A 16458-nucleotide genomic window follows, 5' to 3' on the forward strand; every position below is an offset into this window, starting at 1 on the left:
TTTTCACTATTTTTCCAGCCATTTTGTCTGTTTAACCCCCTTTTTTGCCACTTTTAGCCAAATTGTGCCAATCTTCACCGATTTAGCATCTTTTAACCAATTCACAGACCCATTTTCACCACTTCTTTACCTCTTTCACCACTTTTTCTGATCATATTTTAAATTTTTCCAATTTTGCCATATTTTTAACCCTTTGCACCACTTTTTTTGTCCCTATTTTCCCTTTATCCCCATTTTTTGCCACTTTTAACCCCTTTTCACCACTTCTCCTATCTAATTAGCCCATTTTTTGCCAATTATTATTATTTTTATTTTTTTTATAATATTTTTGCTTGATTTAACCCTTTTCTGCCACTCGCAACCAATTTTGCCCAACTATAACCCATTTTCACCTATTTTTTTTGTTCCTGATTTCCACTTTTAACTCATTTGTGCCTTTTTTAACCCATTTTTTCTGCCAATATGCCTTTTTTTAACTCATTTTACTATAGTAACCATTTTTAGCCAATTTTTGTGTCTCTAAACCCATTTTTTGAACCACTTTCAGCCCTTTTTATACCCTTTTCTGTCCATATCACCACATTTTAACCAGGTTTGCCACTTTTTAACCCCTTCACACCATTTTCCTGCTCATCTTTGCCTTTTAACCCCTTTTTGCCACTTCTGCTCAATTTTTGCCAATTTTCATCTATCTTTGCATCTTTTAACCCATTCTTCCCCCTTTTCAACCCATTATGTCACTTTATGATCAATTTTCGCCACTTCTCACACATTTTTGCTACTTTTTGCAGTTATTTATAATTTTTCCTTAAAAGTTGTCTCAGTTTCTTTTACTCTATTGTCTGGCATCCTGACCTTTGTTCACATTGGTTAAACTCAATATGCACATCCACATTGTTTACATTACCCCAAAATTTAACTCTGTTTTAAGAAAAGAGGATTACATATTAAAAGGTTATTTGTACTACAGCATAAATAAACAAGAATTTATTGTTTGTTGCTCTGATACGAGTTGTTATTATTCAGGTTAGGTATAAAATATGGTCATCACAGCTTAACCCTAAAATGGACCATGATTTTAAAGAACTCAAGGGGCCCCCAATTGGCTGGGCCCCAGAAAACTCTCCCCTTTATCCCCCTTTATGGGAGGCTTTGGTTTCTCCTACTACAACACTGTGGAGCAGACAGGCTTTTAATGTAAAAGCTTTGTTGTGTGCATTTTACCTTATCTCGAAATTCCTCTGCTTGTCTGACTTCTTCATGGAGGTTGTACAAGCGGTTCACAAGATCCTGTCTGTCGTCTAGCGCTTCTTGTCTGTCGTGCTCCAGAATGTCGAGGATGGCCTTGTCTGATTCAGGTAGTGGCCCAGGCTGTACAAAAAAACACATGAAATGTTGGGCGTGAGCCTCATGCTGTTAGCAAATGGCTTATTTGTATCTAATAGTCACAGGGCCTCTTTAAAAGTGATGTTATGTTAACCCAAGATCCAGGGATTTTTTTTTTTTTAATCTGATGATGTTTTTACACATGCACAGATCTACACATGAATAAATCTACAGATTTTACACATGAAATGTTTGGGATTAGTATTTTTCTTTCTTCTTACTCCAGGTAAAGTGTAACTTGTATTTCCACTCAGCTTTATTTCCTCTTTATCTTCTTTAAGATTCTTGTTTGATACTACTGCCTTAATATCACTGTTTCTGTTCAATCTGAACCCCTTTACACATTCACTACTGGCAATTTCAATACAAATTTTGCAAATGAGTTCCTCCCTCATAAATGACCATTACAGCTAGAGTTTGTCTAGTAAATTCTAGTAAGCAGAAAAATCCAGATTTGCATCTAAACAGGTATGGGAAGGGAAACATTCATGACTTTTATATGACATGACAAAAACACGGTTTGTGTTGTAGCCTACTTGTATGATGGACTGCAGTTCCTGCAGTTTGATCTTGAGGATTTCGTTCTCTCTTTCCAGCTCAAAGATCTGCTCTCTCTTTGGCCGGTTCTCGATGTCGTTCTTCAGCTTGAGACTCTGCTTTCTCTCCATCTTACACTCCTCCTCTACCTTGTTCAGTCTGTGCTTCAGCTGATCAATCTAAACACACAGAATCAAAGGGCAGATATAGATCAGATCATAACGTTTCAATAAAAATGCACATCTCCTCATCTTACGTATTCACCGTACCTCCAGCTGCAGGTCTCGGCTCCTCATCACCGCCATGTTCTTCTCCTCGCTCAGCGTGGCGTATCTCATGGCCAGTTTGTAGTTTTCATCTTTTACTCTCAGAAGCTCATCACTGTAGGTATTTCTTTCCTCCTTTAACTTATTGTACCCTGGAAAAACAATGATACCCCTTAGCTTCTCATATAGGACAATGTATCTATATGTATCCTGCTGTACCCACTGAGCCACACTAGCACCCCAAATTTTGTTTTTTTCCTGAATAATAATAAATCTAGCAAAGTAACAAACCATTTTTCAAAAATAGTCATGCTGTAGTATATAGCCTTCTTCAGAATAAGAACACCTTTTTTAAAAATGGAATAGTAATGGGTTTAAAAGAGGTAAAAATTGGTTAAAAATAGCTTGTAGGTGGCAACAATGGGCAGAAAAGGTAGCAAAATAGGATTAAAAAGTGGCAAAAATTGGTTGAAAATTACAAAAAATGGGGTGATGGGGCAAAAAATGGCAGAAAGTGGCAGAAACATGCAGACAATGTGAGGAACGGGTTTAAAAGTGAAAAGGTTTTTGGAATAGGTAGTGAAAGGCAGTGAAAATTGGTCAAAAAGGCAAAACAGGCATAAAAAGTGGTGAGAATGGGTTAAAAGTGGCATAAAGGAGCAGGAAAGGTCTTGAAATTGTATCTTAAAAGTAGCAAAAATGAGTTGAAAGTTGCAACAATAGGCTAAAGTAGCAAACTTTAGTTAAAGGAGAAAGAAATATGCAGACAAAGTGGTGGAAAAGGGGTAAAAGTGGCAAAATACCTTCAAGTTGAAACAAGTGGCAGAAGAGGTAGTGAAATAGGATTTAAAATAGGCACAAATGGGTTAAAATAGGCAAAATGGGCAGAAAAAGTGGTGAAAAGGGATCTTACTAGCAAAAAATTAATGAAAAGTGGCAAAAATGTGAGGGAAAAATAGTTAAAAGAGGTAAAAGAAAGGTGCATTACATGTTAAATAACAAAATAAATAATAAATAGATGAATACTGTCAACATCAGTAACCAATAAAAGCTTGACACACTTTTCAACTTCAAAAGGAAGTAACTGTTAGCCAGGATGCTAGAACCAATGCTGTTGATCCCACACATATTGATTGATATCATCAATAAATCACAGGGGAGGACCTGTTCTCTGGGTTTGTCAGGGTCCCAGTCAAATTTGTGGGCGGACCTGGTGGCACTAGCTTCCAGTGATCTAAGTATGCACTGCTCCTTTAAGAAGGACTCAGGGAAGCTCGGCTGTAAAGCATAACAGATGGGTACTCTCGCTCCATGTTAAGCTAATATTTTTCATGAAACTTCTGATACTTTGTTTATGTTTTATTGTGAATTAAATCTGCATTCAATCATTTGCAGTTCACCCAGACTGAGATCACATTCATAAGGCATTTAATAAAACAGGAATTTGTTTGGTTACCATGTGCAGGATGACACTAGAGTACCCTAGTTTCATGAAAAATGTATTTTTTAAGACACCATAGTTAGCTTCTCATTCTTGTTAACCCAGCTGTGGTGCACCAAGCATGAGAACCGTAGCCAGTGTGGTGGGGAGGCAGTTTCAGTATGTGTTGGCAACTTTTGAGTTTGATTTAAAGCTGAACCACATGAGACCCTATGCACTAAACTTACAAAAGAGACCTAAAAGAGAACTTAAACGATACATTATATTTTTCTAATTCTCACGTCTTCTAAATGTATAGCAAATTCAGCAGAGAATGCTGGTAAAGGAGAGCTTGTATCTTAAAAAAAATAGGTAACATCTTTCTTTACTCTGTTGGCAAGCCAGCAGCTCTTGATTGACCAGCCGGAGCTTCTTCTGCTCGTCCTCCAGAGTACAGTTCTTCCTGCTGAGCTCGACCTGTTGCAAGGTCTTTGCTTTGAACTGCTGTTGCAGCTTCATCACTTCATTCATCAGGAACTGGGTCAGACCTTCGTGACCTTCCTCCACTGCAGCGAGGAAGCAAACGGAGGATGTTAGAGATAAATATCGTGCGACAGGTCACATTGCCTGCTGAATTGGAGTAACAGGTAAGAGTCGAATAATAGTGTCCACAAGATCAGCTCCTCTGAAGTGTCTGCCTCACCTACGATGGTGGAGAAACGTCGGGTGGGTTCCTTCCCTGTAACCATCTTGTACAGATCAGGGTAGTAGAACTCCAAACTCTCCAGAAAGACCACATATCCGCGCTCTCCTTTGGTGCGGAGGATGTCAAGTAGACGGCCTGAAGGAGAAAAAATTAACTTAAAGTTCATGCAAATGCAACTATATGAGCATGACCAGCTGATACATGGTTTGGGCATCTGATTAGGATGCCTCCTGGACGCCTTCCTGTGGAGGTCCTGAGGAGCACATCCAACTAGAAGGAGACCCCTGGGTAGACCCAGAACTCTCTGGAGGGATTATATATCTTATCTGGCCTGGGAACGCCTCAGAATCCCCTAGGAGGAGCTGAAAAATGTTGCTGGGGAGAGGGATATCTGGGTTGACTTGCTTAGCCTACTGACACCGCGAACTGACCCTGGATAAGCGGAAGAAAATAGATTGATTTGGATATATATTTTGATCTAGAAAATGCACATAAAGGGTGATCTTGAACTTAAATAAGTTAAAACAATAAGTCTAGAGGCTCAAAATCTGAGATAAAAACTCACACTTATCAGTTAAAAAGGGCAAAACACAACATTTAAAGTCAAAACAATGTTTTTAAATGGAACATTTCTGAGAAAGAAAGTTAAAATCATGATAATTAATTATCAAAATATAAGATAAATTCAAAATCACAAGTTTTAAAGGTCAAAATAGAAGAAAATTTGAAATAATGCGTTAAAAAGATCAAAATATGATAACAGATGTTACATTTTGAGCCCAAATTGTAAAAATATGACTATTGATCAAATTATTTCTACCCTTTACATTTTTTATTTTAATGATTTAACAAGGATATTTTAAATTATCAAGTTTAAGTTTACATTTTGGAGGAAATCTGCAGACTTCATATCAGTGATCCAGTTATATTAAAAATATGATCTGGTGGGCCAGGTATAACTGTACCATAGGCCGGATTTGGCCTCCAGGCCTTGAGTTTGACAGCCCCGCTTTAGAACCACACCAGTAGTAATAAATGACCTACAAACCCCCTTTGAGTCTTGATGTTCTGATAGGGGTTGTTTTCTGGTTGTTCTCTTGCTTTTGTTCATGGCCTACCTGCTGAAATTGGGCCTGCTAGATCTGCTCTATTGACTGTTTCATCTCTTTATTTATTCTGCAGCTTTGTTGGTAAATCAGACTCAGCAGTGATTCAAGTCTCTCATCTGTAAACGTGCTGGGGTGACGAGCATAGAAATTGAGAAAATAAAGCATAGAAATTCAAATGTCTTTTCTCACTTGCACGGTTTGATTTGGAGATGAGCAGCCTGGAGTTGAGGACCTCGTCCTCATCCTCTTCATCCAGGACTTTGCACTGGCGGAGGTAGGGGGTGACTTTTGCAGGGGAAATGATGCGGCACAGGTCAAAACGTTTGCAATCCACGTTCTCCCACATCTCCACCATGTCTTTCTCCATCTTTAACCCCCTAGAAAACAGTAAATCGACAGAACAAGGTTATTTGGTTTATGTCCTCAAAAGAAAAGGTGACGATGAGAAAGACCAGCATGAAAGAAAGAAATAAACTAAAGTCAACTCTGAGGCATCTTTACTTGCTTTCTTGTGAAATGACAACCTCAAACCTGGGCACAAGGTGGTACTCATTTCCACAGTACTTTCAGGGAAAGTGCAACCAAATCATTATGCAAGATTTTTTCAGTAAGTTATCAAGAAAAATCTAAGTGAGAATCATGACGCATTAAAACCACGGAAAGCCTCTCACCTTCAATGATTGTGCCATTTTCCTTGTTAAAGCCCCTGACAGTGGGCTAGGTAAATACCACCTAAATGTCTCTCACAAGGACATAAGGCTGCAGAGTCTGGTGTACTAAAGGAATAAAGGTCACATTTAAGGTCTGACATGAAGGTTTATCTTGATAAAAATTTAGATTAGTCAAAAAATGTTTAAAAACGAGTGTGCTGCATTGATTTATTTAGCATTAAGCATTTATATACATGTGATTTAAAGGCCCTGATGGTGAAAAAACAGGATGAAATCAATATCACAGCATCTTTATGACCTACAAAACCAAACAGCAGACAGACTGATCCTTCAAATAGTTATTTCTTATGTCTGCAAAAGCTGGTGCAGGGTAGGTGTCAGACCAGATGGTGAACTGTACTCCTGCACACCTTGCCTGACGGCAAGTCCAAGTGTGTGAGGAATAACACATGCTTGTGTTATTCCTCACACACTTGGACTTGCTGTCAGGCAAGGTGTGTGAGGAATAACACATGCTTGTGTTATTCCTCACACACTTGGACTTGCTGTCACGCAAGGTGTGTGAGGAATAACACATGCTTGTGAACATGTATTATTAAGTTTGTCAATTAAAGATGCCAAAGGAAAATGAAGATTAGCTTTCTGTCTGGAGGTAAAAAAAGAACAGAGGAAAAAAAAGAGAAGAGAAAAAAGGAAACAAATCTGCGGTAAGTGGGGAGGGGGGACTGTGGTGGTTCAGTCAGACGATTTCCTGCAAGCTGGTTTTTAATTTTTATTCTCACACTACAGTCCACTCATGCCATTGCTGCATCTCCCGATCACCACCAAGTCTTTCCACATCAGCACCTTCTTATCTTTCTTCTTAGAACAGAATAGTTTGTACAGGTAAAGCAAGAATTTCAAAATAGTTGGAGCACTGTTTAAAAAGGAAATAAAAACAGAATGCAATAACTTGCAAATCTTATAAACCCATATTTTTCTATAGAAAATAAAAGACATCTCAAAAATGTAGGGACAGGGATACAAAAGGCTGGAAAAGTAAGTTTACTGCTAATTAGCTACTAATTGGGTTAATTGGCAACAGGTCAGTAACATGAATGGGTATAAAAGGAGCATTGTAGGCCTTGTCCACAAAAAATATATATTTCTTTTTAGATTTGAATTTTTTTCTTTAAGCATGTCATTCTTGCACAAAATCCCTAAAAATGACTGAAAAGGCTGTAGAATATAGTCCAGAGACCAAGTTTGTGCAGCAAGCACACCAAAAGTTTTTCTCTTTAGCAGAACTTTCTCCTGGATGCCCTTCTGGTTGCACTGCGTGGTAGATGGAAGAACATGTGGCATTTCTGATCTCCATGACCATCTGATGCTCACGGTGGTAGAAGGGGAGGAGCAGGTTTTGCTCTTAGAGCCATAAGAGGCTCAGTAGATTCAGCTGCACGAACACAATCATGTAACCTGCCATTACTGTTGTTGTTGTTGGTGGGGTCAATGCACACAGATGCCGGTTAAGTGATTGTTAGAGTAGGTGCGCTTGGTTGTATTCACAGAGATGCACAGGTGTCATATATGCATATTTGTTCACTCTTGGACCCGCTCTTAGAAAGTAGTATTTTCACGCTCATTCTGTGTGAATGAAACGCCAATATGAGAAAAATCTTTTGTGGATATTCCATCAGAGGTTCAGCAATCTGCAAAAAAATGTGCCTAAAAATTGTGGAACAATTTTAGAAAGATGTTCTGCAACTTAGAAGACTTTGATTACCCCACCATCTACATTACAGAATGTCATTAAAGATTCAGAGAATCTGGAGAAATCTCTGTGCACACACGACAAGGCCGAAGTTCAGCATTGGATATTAATGATCTTTGTGCCCTAAGGAGGCACTGCAGTAAAAACAGGCATGATTCTGTACTGGCCGTGCCATCCTTGAATGCAAGTTAAAGCTGTATTATGCAAAGATGAAGCCATATGTGAACACAATCCAGAAAAGCAGCTGTCTTCTCAAACTCAATTAAATAGACTGAGGCAAAATGGAAAACTGTTCTGTGGTCAGATTAATCAAAATTTGTTAAACACAGCCCTGTCCCAACTTTTTTGAAAAATATTGCTGCCATCAAATTCCTGAAATGGTAAAATGTGTTAGTTTCAGCATATTAAAAATATGGGTTTATGAGATTTTAAAATCATTGCATTCTGTTTGTTTTACATTTTAGTCATTCAGTGCCCCAACTTTTTTGGTATTGGGGTTGTACAACAAAATCATATAAGTCCAATGATAACATAAGTACTCAATAATCCTAATTGTAAAAACCAAAATAAAAGTGTACAATAAATAAAACCATATTAAAAGTGCCATCAAAGAAAAACACTTCAAAATGATATTTCCACATTCACATCCTGCATTCTTATATTACTAGTAGTCTCTCCTTATAAAAAACATGACTGCGGGGGCCTGTCTGACTCAAATAGTAAAACATATTGAACCTGATACACCCTATAACATTTGCATTAGAGGCCAGGATAGACGCACACAGTCTGATAAACACACAAACTTTAACCAACTGACGTCTTTCCGTTAACCTTCCTCTTTTTACTGTCACTTTTCTACAGACTTGTACACTATCTTTATGTTCCTCCCACTCCTACAGGTTTTCCATTGTCTCTCTCTTTCTCACAAACACACACAAAACACACACAAAAGCACACACACTGTCTGTAAACCTCCTGGATTTGCATGCTGTCTCCTCGGTGGGTGTTATCCCACAATCCTGCTTTGTGACTAACAGCCCACATTTAGGCAAATCAATGCCATCTGATGCTTTTTCCTCATGTGCAGGCACAAACACGCTTTTGCATTAAACTGTCACCTGCAGCGAGCATGCGCCAAACTGAGCTTTCATAAATCAAATGCACACAAAGATATCTCAGCAGCACTCTCTGCTCATTTTAGGGACTTTCTCCATGGTCTATTATTTATTTGTCAAATATTTTGACACTCTCAGAGCCAAATCAAGTCAACAAAGTGAACAAATCAAGCTACTTTTCAATTGCAGCCTGAGACAGAAATATCACACCCTGAATACTTCAGCCGATTATTCTCGTCTTCAGTCGCAGCAGAAGATAAAACCACAAGTGCACCCATCACACCCATTCTCATGCACAGCAAGTGCACGATGCACAAATACACATTAAACTAACACGCGCAGACCACCCTCAGAAACCACATGCATGGTTCCTTTTCTCTCTTCTCTTATTTTGGAGTTCATTACCGAGAAAGCTCGTCCCTGCTTCCTCGTTTTAACACCAGATGTGTGTAGCTCTCTTCCTGTGCTCTCTTTTTAGTCCTCTCTGCCGCATGTTTTTCTTTGTAGTAATGTGGTCAGGGGAGCTCATGGGTTTTTATTGCTCTGTGTATATGTGAGTGCTAGTCCTTTCACTATACCGGAAATTTTTCCCCTTTTTGCAACTGCAGAACAAACAACAACAGACACAAAGGCAACTACAAGCACAATTCTGATGTTTTAGGACCATCATGCAACTTTCTATTCTATTCTAGCGCTGCCAAGATTAATGGCATTAATTGCATATTAGGGTCCACAGTTCGTGAAGTCATATCACTATGGTTAAGCTTCATCAGTGTTTCCATGCAGTCACAGTGATGAAGTCCACCACTGCTCCTTAACGTCTCACTTGAGTTTAAAGAAAATCTCAGATGGGGTCTGGCTGCAGACAGCAGACCTTGAGACGCCCCCCTCTTGCAGACCACTATTGTGACACACCCCTTTCGTGACCGAAGTATGGCAGTGACATTCATGAAATAACCACACTGCAAACATTACAGACTAAACAACATTTCATAAATAAAACACAGAAACAGATCAGAGGTCGAATCTGGGATGAAATTACACACAGACTGTTTTAAAAGTAAAGGCAAGAACAGTGACTCACTTTAGCATTGCTGACATAGCTGTACTAGCCACATAATAAGTGTTTACTACATAAGCTAATGTGGCTAAGTTATCTTTAGCAACATGAGCTTTAGCGTATATAGCTAAAGCTAACGTAGCTATACAGAGAACATAGCTACATAGCTTGAGTAGGTGCTTTATAAGCTTAGCTTTAGCTATGTTAGTTTTGTAGCTTCTTTAGCTATGGAGTTATGGAGCTACATTGCTTACGCAGAAAACAGAGCTACATAAGCCACGTTTGCTGCATTAGAATGTTGTCATGGAGGATGAGGGGTTTTTTTAACACCATAAGCGGACTGTTAACTTGGCTTCACTAAATGTTTTGTCATCAGGTGTTGCAGGTCTTTAACTTTTGGTATTGATACTGTTACTTTAACCCTAAAGTTCAAACTGATTTTGTTTTGAAAGCTGTAGCGTTTATTTTAATTCTGACAGACAGCATTTCGGATGAGTGGACAGTGAGAGTGGCCATCAGAAATGAGAAGTCTGCAGCCAGACCCCTTTCAAGTAATCTGATATAGCTACGTTAGCCTTAGCTTTAGCAATGTGAGCTAAAAAACCTTGCTTATCCTAACATAGCTATGCTAGCTATGTAATAAATCTTACAGCATAAGCTAATGTAACTAAGTTATCAGTAGCAATGTGAGCTTTAGCATATGTAGCTAAAGCTAATGTAGCTATTTAAAGAACATAGCTGTTTCCTACTCAGGTCTTGCAGGTCAGGATTTTTACTTTTAACTCTGGGTATCTTAACCTTTAACCTAGCCAGAAGTTTAATCAGATTATCATGTATTTCCATCCTTACTTGTATTTTCTTGAAAAACTCAGTGGACAATTTTAAATTTACCAAACATTTGCCCTTTGCTGTTCACAAATTTCCTTTTCAATCCATCACAAGTTCCTTTTTCCTTGGTTAAGTTCATGTTAAAATCTTCAATCTACCTGTATAAGCAGATCTGTATCCAAACAGGAAGTCAAAAACGAAATGGCACAAATACACTTCTGAATGCAAAGCAGTGGACTGTTAAAAATTCCACGATTAATCTTCTGATAGCCGTATTTTAAACTCTCATCAAGGAATGAAAAATAAATGCTGTATTTCTTTTTAAGTAATTCAACAATGAATGATGATAGTGAACATCTTTTGACACTGGTTGGTTTGCACATTTTTAAAACCCACTCAAATCATGTAAAGGGCGACCAATTCCAGTGATTTATGAGAAAAAAATCATGAGAAATCCATGTCAGAAATATGCACCATGCTACTATTCTTTACATCAGTTCACTGAGGACAAATTCAGCCACCCTGTTTTTTTGAAGTGATGCAAAACAGGACAAGTGAGAGACTATGTGGAAAGATGCAACCATATGTGCAAATACTTAAGACTGAGACAACAGAGAAACAAGCAGGAAGTAACAATATATTCAAACATTTTTAGCTGAGGGTGTTGAAAGGCTGTATCTATGTTCAGTTACCCTGCTATTATCACGCTGATATCATTACTCCTAACTGTCATATTTCCATTTAGAGAATGTCAAACCAAATGTTTCCAGTACATCTTTTATACTCAGAAATGGCAATCACACTTTCTCCAACTAAAGACTTCCTACAGGCAACATTACAAACAGACTGCCCTTTATAGCCATATATAATGTTGATTTTGTATACAAAATTCCTTTATATTTATAGTCTGTTTTTCCCTTCAAGTCTCTCCACAGTAAGAGCACTTTGTTTCACTTTGCTCCCTATTTTTTATTCTATTTCATATTTATTCAAATGCAGTACACACACTGCAAACCCTCAGAAGTAACCATGTAAATTTTTAGTTAATAATTTCTCTTTAGACTAATTATAAGCAACATTCATCTGACAAGGAATCCATCATTGGAATTGGAACTTCCCTTGGCATCTTTGATCTTGTTTTACTCCAACAAAGGAGCCACTGTAATCAATGCACAAAAACCTCTCCTCCTAATGATCATTATTATTATTGGCAGCTTGTTTTAAGATTAGCCAATTAACCTGTCAGGTCTTTTCCACTGAATTATTACCCAATAACTTTAGTTCTGCCTGTCAAGGCCTGTTACAAAAAAAAAAAAAAAAACAAACTCCAAGCTGTTGTCTGTCAGTTTTATTTGTCTTATTTCTGGTCAAAATACCTCTTTACGTGTACTGTAAGTAGGGCTGGACAATTAATTGAATTTTGAACGTGATTTCAATTTTGGCTTCTCATGATCATTAAAACATTACAATCGAAGAAAAACGATTAATGTGTGCTTCAAAGAGTATTTTTGGGTTGTGTTTTTGGCTGTGTTATAAGTGTTTTTTGCATGTTGCAAATTTTGCAAGTTTTACAGGAGTGCATGTAGATTGGATATTTATTTCTATTTATTGTTTTTTACTGCTATTATTTAATATATTGTTATCATTTTACTTGTTACTAATTTATTTTTAATTGTTCTCTTGTGGTTCAATAAATACTCAAATTTTGAAATCAATGAATAATTGTGTTTATTAATCCTGATTTTAATATCAATCAAAATAATTATGATTATTATTTTTGCCATAATCGTCCATAACTGTAAGTATATACATTAAGTCTATAAATTATTTCAGGATATTTAAAAGGAATGCATAAAGCTGGAATTTTCTGCAGAGAGTATAAATAGGTAGTAATGCATGAATACAAAAAATACTTACATTTCTTAAAATGACATTTTACCTTTTATTCGATTTAGCAGCATGCAATAAGATAGTTGTCTGAACCTGTAAGGTTGGTGCAGTTTTGTCAAGTGTTTTCAGTCTAATTAGATCATTCTGATTAGGAAATAGGCTAACAACGTGTAAAATCAGATTTCATGCAATGCAAAGTCATGTTTCTTGCATGTCATTGTACTGTGAGGTTTTAACTTTTTTGATACTCTATACACTTTACACTTTATACATGCCAGACCATCGCAACAACAGGGACTGCAATCCAAATACATGTACTTTAAAATAGAGTTGCCCACCCTTTGCAGCTTAAACAGCCTCCATTCTTTATGAAAGGCTTTCCACAAGATTTTGGAGGGTGTCTGCCGGAATTTGTGGTCATTCATTATGTAAAGAATTTATGAGGTCAGGCACTGATTTTGGATGAGAAGGCCTGGCTCACAATCTCCTTTCACTTCACCTCAAACATGATCAATGGGGTTGGGTTCAGGGCTCTGTGTAGACCAGTCAAGTTCTTCCACACCAAACTCATTAGACCATGTCTTTATAGTCCTTGCTTTGTGCACTGGGGCACAGTCATGCTGGAATAGAAAAGGGCCTTCCCCAAACTGCTGCCACAAAGTTGGAAGCATAGCATCGTCCAAAATGTCTTGGTATGCTGACGCATCAAGTTTAGCCTTCACTGGAGATAAGGGGCCTAGCCCAAACCCTGAAAAACTGCCCTGTACCATTATCCCTCCTCCACCAAACTTCACAGTTGGCACAAGGCAGTCAGGCAAGTGACATTCTCCCAGCATCCACATTCCAGTGTGCCGTACACCTCTCCATCCAATGCATCGCATTGGACTTGGTGATGCTAGGCTTGTATGCAGCTGCTTGACCATAGAAACCCAAGCCATGAAGCTCCTGCTGCATAGTTTTTGTGCTAACATTAATGCCAGTGGAAATTCAGAACTCTTAGCTATGAAATCCCTAAATTATTGATGACTTTCACCCACCATGCACCTTAGCAGTTGACCCTGCTCTGTGATTTTATGTGGTCTTCCACTTCATGGCTGAGTTGCTGTTGTTCCTAAATGCTTCAATTTTCTGATAATATCACTTAGAACAGACTGTGGAACATCCAGTAGGGAGGAAATTTCATGAACCCCATACTTTTGTTTATATACTGTATATGGGTACCTGCTCTACCAACTGAGCTAAACCAGGAGCCACAATATTGTATTTTTGCAATATCCCATACACGGTATTTAGAAATTAAATAAGGCTGATACTGATAAGGATATTTTATAGTAAATGTTTAGAACTTCAGTCCTCAAAACATGATTCTAGTAATGAGGATGGACAAAGAAAAAAGACTTCAGCTGATGTAGGTTTTTTGGTCTTGCCAACAAATCCAAAAACGTATTCATACGATAGAAATATCTTTTGTAAATGTTGGCAGAAATGCATCTATCTTACCCATACTGATATCATGCAGAATATCATGCATCCCTTGTATCTGCTGGAAACAATATTTTTCCACAGATAAATTTAACTACTGCAGCCTTAAAATTCTCATGCATTAACATGCTGGTGGAGGGGACAGGAGTGTTTGTAGGGCGCAAGTTTCTGTGTGAAATGTTGATTGAAAAAAGATACAGTAGATGTAATTTTTGACAGAATTTAAAGCATTACTTTGTCTAACAAAATATGTTGCTTTTAACTAACATTGTTAGCAATTATAGCATACCTCAACCAGATTTCCAATTCTGATTTAACTGCTTGCAACATCAAAAAATCAGCTTTTAATCATTTGATGAACTCAGTCACAGGCAGCACTTTAGCCGACCTGATTTGAGCGGTAACGGCTCATTTCACACTGCTGCAACTGTCCCGAGACGTTCTGAAATTGTCCCGATGGGATGCAAATCTTTGGTCTGAAGTGGGCTTAAGATGGAACAGACTTAAGACTGAGCAGAAGGACAGGATAAAAACAAGCATGTTTACAAAGCACATCAGTCCAGAAGCCCCAGGAGGACATGCATGCATACATTTAATTTACTGACATGTCATTTTTGATAATCATGTTTTTTTAGAACTATTGTGAATCTTTTCTTTTCATCCAGCTGTGACAAAACCAAAAGACAAATATCCATAGGTTTTTTTTTGTATTATTGTGTCCCAGATTTATTTCCTGCTCAGCCTTTATAGATACACAACTTCAGAATATATGTCAAGTTAACCAAAAAGCCCAAGATTACATAACTCTCCTCAACTTGAAGTCGGCAGATAAAGACATCAGTGCAGTCCAAAGTGGATAGAAATGAGAGTTTGGCCTTTCCACGTTAAGGCTCAGCGATCTATAGGGGCTCACCGTCTGCTTATACTGGTCTGGGATTGGCCGACCAGCCAAGCCGATGGGCAGATATGATTGGTTCAGGTGTACAAATGGTCATAGAGGCCTCATTGTGCAGCAGAAGAGTTGAAGCTTATAGGAACCTGATATGAGGGCTCAGCGAGGAACTACAGACGGAAAAGAAGGGGCAGAGATTAACTGCTTTTTATGTGGATGGACTGTATTTAGTTTTCAGACACTTGATGGTGTTTTTATTCTGATTTGGACTCTTTTTGATACTGAACTGACACCCAAGAGTGACGATCTATTTGGGTTATAAATCATTAGTCTAATCACTGGAAATGAGGAAAATTTTGAGTTTAAGACATTTTGTTTTATTTAATCTAGGGACATGGGATTCATTCAGGATTTTGTCCCTCAACATTTAGGGATAACATCACTATGTTAAGTAATATTTTATGCAAGTTTCTTACAATCTATTTCTAAAGAGAGAAATTCAAAGTGCTGCTATGGAAGCCTTACAAAGCAAAACATCCTTATGTTTGATTTTACCTTATTTTCTCGTTGTAACAAGTAACTTCTATTCGTTTTCTTTTGATCTAAATGTATTTATGCCATTATACCTTGATAACAACATCAATGTTCCTACGTCATTCACACGAGAGCGTGAGAAATAGACAAGAAAGCCACTAGGATTGCTATCTTAAGAAAACGACATGAAAGAGTTGAGATTTTAAAAACAGATCTGAAAATGACTGATTACCGTAAAAACAGAGTGAAATAAAATGTGTGCATGTATGTCAGCTTAGGGCGTCCGTGCTTTACGGGGTCAAAATGATAAACAAAAACATTAAGAGTCAAAAGACGCGGCACTGAGCGAAACAAGACACTCAAATTCATCTAAGAAAGGAATCTGACAGAGCTTTTAGAAGTTTGACCGCCTGAGCTTTAAATGAAAAAGGCTTAAATGTGCAACAGACAGGATCATCAGTAACAAAACTGACCATCTTTAGTTCTTTCTAATTACTAGAACTGTTACTGTTACTAAAACTGAATTTTTGTGCTCACATGGGACTCACATCTGATTTTTTTTTCTGACAGTGTAAACAGATCAAGTCACATTGAATCTGATTTTGAATCAGTTTCAGGCCACTTTCATTTAAATCAGATACGTATCTGATCTTTTTTAATTCAGCCTGGTGTGAAGAGCCAAACAAAAAAATCAAATCTGAGAAAAAAATCAGAATTGAGCATTGAGGGCTGCAGTGTGAACATAGCCAAATTAGCCTGAATCTGGTTCGAAAAGGTCAGATTTAATGTGATTTGTGCTGCGAAAGTCA

The 16458-nt window shown here is 37.8% G+C and overlaps 1 protein-coding gene across 2 annotated transcripts in view; it reads right to left on the bottom strand.

Moving 5' to 3' along the window:
- card11 (caspase recruitment domain family, member 11) overlaps window positions 1-16458 on the bottom strand; it is a 35556-nt gene that overhangs the window by 13149 nt on the left and 5949 nt on the right. Inside the window, exons 1-7 of one of the 2 annotated variants that reach the window (XM_041816957.1) lie at window positions 9369-9428; window positions 5614-5801; window positions 4313-4450; window positions 3999-4175; window positions 2193-2341; window positions 1923-2102; window positions 1225-1371 (exon numbers count right to left, since the gene is read on the bottom strand). In XM_041816957.1, coding sequence (XP_041672891.1) covers window positions 1225-1371; window positions 1923-2102; window positions 2193-2341; window positions 3999-4175; window positions 4313-4450; window positions 5614-5791 — 969 coding nt within the window. In that variant the 5' untranslated portion in view covers window positions 5792-5801; window positions 9369-9428. Of the gene's footprint in view, window positions 1-1224; window positions 1372-1922; window positions 2103-2192; window positions 2342-3998; window positions 4176-4312; window positions 4451-5613; window positions 5802-9368; window positions 9429-16458 lie in introns of those variants that run through there. The other variant, XM_041816956.1, reaches the window with a different exon arrangement.

This window comes from Cheilinus undulatus, linkage group 21, assembly GCF_018320785.1.
Source record: "Cheilinus undulatus linkage group 21, ASM1832078v1, whole genome shotgun sequence".
Classification (NCBI taxonomy): domain Eukaryota; kingdom Metazoa; phylum Chordata; class Actinopteri; order Labriformes; family Labridae; genus Cheilinus; species Cheilinus undulatus.